General features: G+C 44.0%; 1 protein-coding gene across 4 annotated transcripts in view; it reads right to left on the bottom strand.

The window, feature by feature from the left end:
- Nucleotides 1-9,753, bottom strand: part of RASAL2 (RAS protein activator like 2) — a 179,952-nt gene that overhangs the window by 136,799 nt on the left and 33,400 nt on the right. Inside the window, exon 1 of one of the 4 annotated variants that reach the window (XM_082053683.1) lies at nucleotides 5,470-5,533. The exons of the other annotated variants lie outside the window; for them this stretch is intronic. Coding sequence (XP_081909809.1) covers nucleotides 5,470-5,518 — 49 coding nt within the window. The 5' untranslated portion in view covers nucleotides 5,519-5,533. Of the gene's footprint in view, nucleotides 1-5,469; nucleotides 5,534-9,753 lie in introns of those variants that run through there. 4 annotated transcript variants of the gene reach the window in all.

Here is a 9,753-nt window from a genome sequence, read left to right as displayed (position 1 = left end):
GGCGGAAATCACTGCTCTCACATTCTTTTTCTATTATTAAATGCAATATAATGAAATGCAAGAACTCCTACTAAAATAACTGAAGCCAATCACCACAAACTGCACTACTGGGAAAAATTAAGCAGAATGAAAACAATGCATCAATACAAAAGAGATTAGTGACACACAATTTCTCACTAAAAGAGGAATAAATGTGTATTTAAAGCTCAGAAATTTAGAGCCAGGAACAAGAAGGGAAACACGACACAGAAAGGAAAGGGAAAGAAGGAAGAAATGTGTATTTATCTCAAAATCTTAACTTCAGGGATTGCAGAAGGAGCAAAGAAATCCCAACGCAGCTTCTTCTGACATATATAGGTCTAATGCCACCATTACCTGGCCATATGAATTTGTCAATTTTTGTAGAGCTCTTGCAATCTGACAGCTAGAAAGCTGTAATTTAGCAAGGGTAGTTATTCTCCAGCACTTACTCAGGAAAAAACTGAATTTAGCTCAAGAGAAGAACGAGGCACTGCCTGTGATTGTCCCAAAAAGTAACTGGTGATGTCAAAAGATTCATACAGGGACTTTTAAAGCTTTAAAATCTACAGACACCAGCAGGAAATTAATATTTGTACTTTTTCTGACTAGCCTAATTATAACTTTCCGCCCCAAAGTTACTTTCAGTATTACCTGAACTCAAAGTTTAAATTCACTCTTCCTTCTACCTAAACTGTCATCTAATTTGTTCTCTCCTCTCAGGCCCTACCAAGCCTGGAAATCTCATTTCCAAAACTAATTTTCTCCCTTACTGTAATCTGAGAACAGCCCTCAGGATTGCAAATTTCATCATGATAACAGCAGAAAATACTGACAGGCAAACCTGAATGCAAAAAGTGTTTACACCATCAGCAATAATTGGTGTTTATTTACCTAGTGGTAGCAGCAGAGAGCTGCTTAGCGGAAGGCAAAATAGCTTCATGTCACGGGTGATATTACAACCGCCTCTGTGCATTTTAGGTGGATAAACGTGGAGATATTGAAAAAAAAAAAAAAAAAAACCAACAAGAGTATGTCCAGCAATTAAGATAATTTAACATGGATAATGCAACATTTAAAAACCCTTCCCCATTCGGAATTACAGTGGCTTTCCTCTGCTGTGGCTTAATTCAGGATGGAATTAAATCAGGAAAAATGGCACCGCCAACTCAAAAAGCCTCTCCTGAAACAGTGGGGGTATCCACAGCACGAGATGGAGGGGAAATGCTTCGAATCCCAAAACTCAGAAATCCCCTGGACAGAGCTCATTGTCTATTGAACACACCAGAGAAAAATACAGTGAGGATGCTAAACAAGATTATGATTCCCGTTTCTGGAGCTGGAAAGACTACAGCATGGAAATCTTCATTATCTTGTGAAGAATCTAAGCCCAAATCTATTGCAGAGCTAGAAAGTTTGGTCCGTGGAATTGTTAGAGAACACAACTTGCACCCCAGGAATAAAGAAATACCCTGTTTTGTCATGTTGGAAAGGGGCTGCATATTTACTCCCACAAAGAAAAGCAACTATGGGACAAGACAAGTAGCCGAGATCTCTTGGTTATTTGTAATGAAGAGCAGACATAAAGATATAAAGATATAAAGATATAAAGAACAGGAAAAAGTTTACTTTTAATATGAGGTATCTTCAGAGAGTGATTTATTACCAATGACAACTTTCCCTTTTAGAGCCTAAAGTGTTTTCATTGTTTCAAGAAATTCAAACACAAAGATACATTAAGTTGCCGGTGAAAAGGAATTTATACATGCTCTAAGATTTTGTACTTTACACCGCTCCATTTCCTCTCCCTGCTGCAATTACCTGTCTGCAGAGGAAATAACACACGACACTCTGCGCTTAGTTAGAAGCTTTATAAGAACAATGAATACAAAAGGTAATGACACTTGATTTTTAAACAGATTTTTTTTTTCTTTTAAGACCATTAAAAGACTTGTTGAAGATGGGATTCTGATGGCTCCATGACAGAAAACTATTAAATCCAAGCCAGATTCAGAATATTTCCAACACCCTTCCCACAAGATTTTTCAATAAGTGAGATGTCTTTTGTTAGTAAATATATTCTAGAGCACACACACTGGAACTGGCAGCATAAATGTCACTGCACTCAGGTGATTAAATTAATACTGAAGCTCTCTTAGCTATAGCGTTCTGATATGATATTTCAGTGGCAACTACCTTTAAAATCTGTACTATTTCATGTATGGCCATTTACTCTAAAGGTCCCCAATGTATCAGCCTCAGGTCTAAGATACTCCTCAAAAAATCCTCCAAGGTAACAGATATTGCAGAGATTTCTGTTAGACTACCTGCCAAAAGAAAGTAATGTTAAGATGATGCAACCATTAAGGCTGTTGTTTTTCTGCCATTTGAGTGCTTTGCTGTGACAACTGTAACTTTCATTGAACAGCTTCTTGCACCCGCCATCATCTGGCACAACCCCCAGACGATCCGGCAGCACCGTCCGCGGCCATGGCGCTGAAATAATGGGCGTCATTTCAAACTAAAAGGAAATGCAGCATATATTTAGAAAAAGGATATTGCTTAGCTAAGTACTTCTAAGTTTTCTGCTGCTTTGCTGTTCTGTAACATTTAAGATTTTCCATATAGTTGGTCCTTTTTTAGTTTTACAATGATGTTAAGAACAGCCAATTCCAGTTGACTTAAGCACCTCTTCAGCTCGGGCACGGCTCAAGTTAATTGCAGTTTATCTCGAATCCAAACAATGATTTTCTCCTGCAGCAGACAGGCAAATTCAACAGTATTTTAAAAGTAACAGCGATCTCAGGAGAGGGGAAATTACCACAATAGCATTTGTTAAGCTGGCAAAATGCCACGTGCCTACTTGGACCTTGCATTTTAATAACTTCTTTATTTTAAATACAGATTGAAACCTTTGGATGTTCGCTTTCACCGCCGCTTCATCAAGTGTTCGCAAGTTATCTGTCATAACTAACCTTTAATATTTTTATACAGAGGGGTCATTAAATAAATAAAACCCAAATGAAAACAAAACACCCAACTGCTTCGAAGTAAGTGGAATAGAACTGCTGCTGAAATAGGCTCTGACCACGTCTATTCTTACGCAGAAGTCACCACTGAGAAGTCCCTTTAAAAGAACAATATTGTTTCATTTAGTCCATTAATCTCCATAAGCTGCTGCAGTTGCTGGTGGATAAGCAAATACATGAATTTGGAACGTGCAAACCCAAGAGCACTTTCAGATATTCTACAAGGAAATCCCTCACTAGGAACTAAGGAAAGATGGGTTTTTTTAATGGCACGAGAAGAGTTAAATAAAGAACAGCAGTAATCAGGTACAAGCTCTACATAGTAAAGACAAAATGCTCATCAGCCCATTTTGCTGCAGACTCTTCCTCTGCCAGAATGACACATGATAACATAGAATAAGGTGCAGAGATCTATACTCTTGCTGCTCTCCATACTTTAAACACCAGAAAATAAGCACTGTAAGTGTCCTTTATGCTTCCTTGTAACATCCCCTTCCTGTGCCATGGCTTTTTCCATTGCAATGTTCCTTTTATCCACACACTCGTACCAAGCTCTGCGCAGTCAGCTGGGATTGTAGAATTGAGGTCTCAGCACCCAACCTCCCCAAATGAAGAAACCAAACTGGCACACAGAGTGAGTGCTTGTATTTAAATAATACACCCTATCCAAATAGCTTTTCAACAGTCATACCTCCTCTGGGGTTACCCTCCCACCAGCTGTGTTTTATAGCATTCTCTGAGCATCCTCAACTTCCTCGCAGGTATTTAAAAACCACATTAAACACACATCCCCACAGCATAAATAATGAGATTTATGTCTAAAAAAACCCTCTCCACAGATACTGAAATAATGCAGAAAGTTATCAAGCAGACACTTATTACATGTTTCCACACTGGTTACGTTTCCCTCATGGAGTGAAATTTCAACTAGAATCATTCCCATCTCCTTATCTCTGAAACAAGGAATATATTTATTCATTTACTTTCACTAAGTTTCTTTTAGCAAATAGTGGTTCATTTCATTTACCCAAGGTCCTGAGCTATCTACAGAGAGATCAAGGAGTTTCTTCAGCTTCTTATACTTGTCACCCCACGTCTGCCACAACGTAATCAAGGAGATTACTCTGTTTCAAGTGATAGCTCTGTTTTCCCTAGAGGCAGAAAATTCATGGTTTCTGAGAAGTCCAGAGTGAACGGAGACTAGGAAATTTGGGCTAGAAGGAAAAAAATGTATTTGTCAACAAGATCTCTTTCCCAGCAAAGGCCAAAGCGATACTTTGCAAACCCAGTCCATAACTTTTACATGGGAAACCACTTATATCTGTGTCTGAACTGTCCCCTCCACAAATACAGGAATCACCAACACTCAGCACCTCACACAAAAGTCTCGTTTCCCAGGAACGACCTTTCATTAAGGTTCATACATCGATAAAAATCGGCACTTGTGCAAACCTCACCACACACGGCTCAAGTTGTGCCCTTATCAAACCCTGGAGCAGAGAGAAGTTGCTCTGCTTGGGGTTGTTTCTCTGATAATTCACCCAATCAGACCCAATTAGCCTGAGTTAATGAAGAGCCTTCTACCCTATTAAAGACTGATTCACTCAGATATGCCAGTGCAAAAAATAGTTTCCTGCTGGGGCGGTTTATGATGTTTGCTTTGCAGAGCAGCGGCACGAAGAAAGGACACAGGCACCAGAAAGACACAAGGCTCATAAAATAAATTCCTGAAACTTGAGTCGGCCTCTTCAAAACACTCACCGGGTACGCTTATAATCACGCTCCGTAATTATTCTAATTTGCACAATTAAGAGCTGAATAAACACCATAAATTTAAATGAAAAACCCCAGGCACAGGCTGGCGCTGCTACTGGAATATTTTAAAATCCAAAACATACAGCACTGCTGCTGCTGATTTCTGCAACACGAGAGCACCTCGCTGAAATCCAGTTAGGTACTTACCACTAAATCAAAAGAATAAAAATAAAGCAACAAAAGTGCTTCTCCTACAGCTTATTAGCATTGTTTTCTTCTCAATCCCATCATTTTGTACAGACACAACAGTTTATATGCTCCTGAGGTGCCCATCTCTTGCAACCTCTCCACTCCTCCCAAAATCCCCCAAATTAGAAGCCATCCTATTATACAGACTGCTGCTGTTATTTAGCCAAGCTAAGGAAGGAATCCCAGAGCAGGCTCACAAACAGACTTATAAGTAGCCACGTCCCATAATAGCACATTGCTCCAGAGAAAGGTTTTGGCATTTCCAGGCAGCCACCTCATACTGGAAATAGAAGCCAAAAAAAGCCCAGCAGTAGCCAAAAGCTCTCTGTGTGTGACCACGTTTCTCCTCCTGGGCACCTAACCCATCGCTTTCTGACCAGTTATCTTCCCCATCAGGCAAGATGTGTCTCATACTCACCGCTCCACGGCTTTGCCTGCACTAGCACCTTCCTCATCAGGCTTGCCATACCGGAATTTTTACCCGCGTTGTCTAAACCTGCTCAGGACCAAACCAGGTGGAAGAGTTCAAAAAAGCAAAACCCAAAACACACGCCTGCATCTAGTCCCTGCGTCTCTGCCAGCCCCTCGGCTTTTTCTCCTGAGGCTGCACAGCGTCTGGATGAAGAAGGCTGAAAACATGCACACGTGTGTGCACACGCACAGGAAGCTTGGAACCGAATCAGTATTAAATGTACCGACTTCCTTCTTCATGCTCCAGTATCTCCGCTGTAAACAAGCGCTGCGCTTTAGCTAAGCGAAGCTGAAAAGTCCAGCAGAGAAGGACAAAAGAAGGGAGTGGCTCCGGCAAGGAATAACTATTTTAAATACACAAACATCTTCCCATCAGATTAAAATGAGGCTTTTAAATTAGGCAAGTTCTGAAGCCATTGTTGTGACAGAATAACTCAAGACAAACAGGAGACGCTGTTTCCTCCTCTGGAGAGGTCTCCTGGATTTCCAGTACGAAGCGTCCCGTAAGCTTTCCGAGTGCTTGGACGAAAGACTTGAGAAGTGTTTGTGTCGTTCTGGGTACAGAGGGCAAAGAAGGAGAAGGTTAATGCAGAAACAGGCCCCAGAAGAGGCACCACCAGCTCCAGCTGCTGCACCTTGCAGTGTAGGTGCCAGGAAGGAGCAGGGGAGGGATACTGAGCTTGTGTCTGGGTCAGACCACACGGCTGGGGCCACCAGCCCTGCCCCATAAGCCAGTGACCAGCTCTCGGGGCCCAGGTCAGCCTGGCAGGAATACACGTGTCTGCAGGGATCAGGCAGGAGTCAACCGCATCCTCTCTGACAGTGTTTCATAGACAGCCCGCTTGCCTTTTGAGCGATCTCCGCCCCACCCCACACAGCTTCAGGCTCCTTTAGTCTTCCACAGGTTTCCTCCACCTTTCTAAGGCACTGGCAGATCCACCTCTGAGCAAACTGGAGAACACACCACCAGTGTGCACCAGACATGCCACCAAACCCTTTTGCACAGACCTGGAGGGCTCTAAAAGAGTCACAGAACCATTTTGGTTGGAAAAGACCTTTAAGATTGAGTCCAACTGTTAAACCAACACTGACAAGTCCACCCCTAAACCATGTCCCTAAGAAGGTCATCTCCGCATCTTTCAAACCGCTCCAGGGATGGTGACCCCACCATTGCTCTGGGCAGCCTGTTCCAATGCCTGACAGCCTATTCCAGGATTAGATTTTTCCTAATATCCAATCTAAACTTCCCCTGGTGCAACTTGGGGCCATCTCCTCTTGTTGTTATGTGGGAGAAGAGACCAACATCGTGCACGCTACAACATCCCCACTGCTTACAATGAATGCTTTCTTGACAGATAAGAGAGCAGGCAGGTCAAGGTCTCCTCACCCAAAATGCTCCAAAGTAGAGGACGATGGCTTTGACCACTCCACTAGAACTCCAGCAGGCCCACACACCTGCAGGCCTGCTGCCTCCAAGCATCCTTGGAAGAAACGCGAGGATGGCCAAGGCATCTTTGGTCCACCACCAAACAGCCCAACAGTGCCCATCCTTGGCCAGGACACAGCTGTAGCAGCCACTCTGCTCCAAAATGCAAGTCCAGGGGACTTCTCCACAGCTCCCGCAGCAGGAAAGGCTGAGATGCGGCCTCACAATGCTAGAAACTTCTCCTTATCTCTGAAAGCATACCAAAATTACAGTAGTTCTCAGTCTGGGCTCCTCAGCAGACGGTATCTTTATTGACAACGGCAATGAAATAGTGGCTGAGCACTGTGTGTGGTTTCTCGCACTAAGTCCCGGAGAGGTCAGCACAAGAGGCTGAGCGAGAAGAAGCCGGCAGCTTGGCCATGTTTGGCCCCAAGACGATAAGAAGTGCCTGTTTGAAAAAGCTGCCATCTTACGCCTTTTCAGACAGATACATATTATTTATCTTCCTATCAAAGACCACTTATCTCATAAAAGAACTTCATTACATCTAAGCTGAAACACTGAAAGATCTGCGACTATTCAAACATCCTTTTTATTACCACATCGCAAAGTTGGCTACTAAAAGTTCCCCCATTTTTTTTCTTACTCTCTTAATACAGCAACAGCAGATTCCACAGTCCACCTCTTTCCCTCCCCTTTTCACTCTTTCAAGATACACCAAATTCTCATAAAAGTAAAGTAAAATTAAATTGCTGCTACCCCTCTGGGCGTGTAACTGCAAGGTCAAGAGGCTGGGGTCAAAAGAGATATAGAGCTGCTCTTAAAATCAGAGACTCCACATCAATCTTCCCAGGAAACACAGGACAAGTTTCACAATAACCCTCCACACAAAGGAGAGAGAAGTTCAATTACGGACAAGCAGGGGAACACAGGGCAAGCAGCACACAAACCCATCAGTCTTCTGCCAAAGAGCTTCTCCTTGTCCCACTGTCCAAGCTTAAAAAGTGACACTTGATTAAAGAAGAACCAGACACTGTTTCAAATCTGCATTTCCATTTAACCAGAAACAACAAAATATGAGTTCGCACCCATTCAGACTTCAGACTGCCCAGCCACACAGACCTGTAACACACCACAAGACCTGGACGCATACATGCGTGTAAATGCGCACATCAGGGACAGCGTAGGACCATCCCCAATCTCTTGTGCGGCCCTTGAGAGGTCAGGAAGCTCACCTGGTGACCAGCACCGACATCATACAAGTCCTGTTTGGGAAACGGATCTGTACACATAGAATCATTTAGATTGGAAAAGACAAGATCATCGAATCCAACTGTTGTCATAACACTGCCAAGTTCACAACTAACCCATGTCCCCAATACACCATCTCATCTACGTGTCTGTTCAGCCCCTCCAGGGATGGTGACTCCACCACTGCCCTGGGCAGCCTGTTCCAATGCCCAAGAGCCCTTTCCAGGAAGAAATTGTTCCCAAGATCCAACCTCAACTTCCCCTGGTGCAACTTCGGGCTGTTTCCTCTCATTCTAACACTTGGTACTTGGGAAAACACCCCCTGGCTCCAGCCTCCTTCCAGGCAGTTCAGAGATCAGAAGGTCTCCCCTCAGCTCCTGTTCTCCAGGCTGAACCCCCCAGGTCCCTCAGCCGCTCCCATCACATTTGTGCTCCAGCCCCTTCCCCAGTTCCGTTCCCTTCTCTCAACTCGTTCCAGCACCTCAAAGCCTTTCTTGGTGTGAGGGCCCTAAAAGTGACCCCAGGATTCGAGGTTTGGCCTCCCCAGTGCTCAGTGCAAGGGGACGGTCACTGCCCTGCTCCTCCTGGCCACCAGGATGCTGGTGCCACCAGCTGGCTCATAGTCAACCAACACCCCCAGGTCCTTTTCCACCTTGATAACACAAGGTTCACCGAGCCCAATACACCAGCTAATGGCCTTAATACAAGTGTTTATATGCACATCTACTGAAAGACTTCCAGAATTTCATTGTTCGAGTGTAATGAAATCACTGCTACAGTACAAAACACAAATCGTGTCTTTAACACGCATCAGCCGAAGGCGGCTTCACATTAATGTCCTCACCCCTGCCAAGTACTGAAACAATTACCGCATTAATATTAATGGGGTTCCTCGATGGGATGATGCGATTATCATGGGGAATCTCAGGAGATGCTGCGAGACTCTGCACAACGCCTCAAATTTGTATCAATTTAGAGAGCGATCACTTGAGGCAGCAGAGGCTCTTCAGCCTGGTGACCGAGAGGGTTCCACGTAATAAAAATAACAAGTCCCAGGATGAGATTGCTTGGGAGCGAGGGAAAGAAAACATCGCCGCTTCCACCACCGGCACTTGGAGGAGTCACAGCCCTTCACGTTTTCAGAGAGGAAAAGTAAGAGAGCAGCCCTACTGCTTCTCACACCCCACGGGGAGAAGAATAATCGTGGTATCTATTTAAGGTCACATAAAAAAAGCGGAGTCTGGTCAGTTAAGCCCTTGAAGAGGTTTCTGGGATAAACACTAACATTTGGAGATAGGAATGAGGAGAAGGAAGACCAGCATGGAGGCTTTTGACCAGCAAAACTGTGCTTAAACTCTTCCACTCACTTTGACTTTCAACCCCACTTCCCCAGTATTGGGGGCTTTCGCGTGTTGCATCCCAAATGTAACGGTATGTTTTACACTTCTGTGGTGAAAGCCAATTACAGCTCCTCAGCTGGTTCCAGAAACGCAAGGAGCCGGGCAATCTCCCGAGCTGAGCCCGCCCAAATTCAGGGCTTTCTTGGCAACCAGC

The sequence above is a fragment of the Streptopelia decaocto genome (genome assembly GCF_964273445.1).
Source record: "Streptopelia decaocto genome assembly, chromosome: 5".
Taxonomy (NCBI): domain Eukaryota; kingdom Metazoa; phylum Chordata; class Aves; order Columbiformes; family Columbidae; genus Streptopelia; species Streptopelia decaocto.
This window is presented reverse-complemented; position numbering and strand designations above follow the sequence as displayed.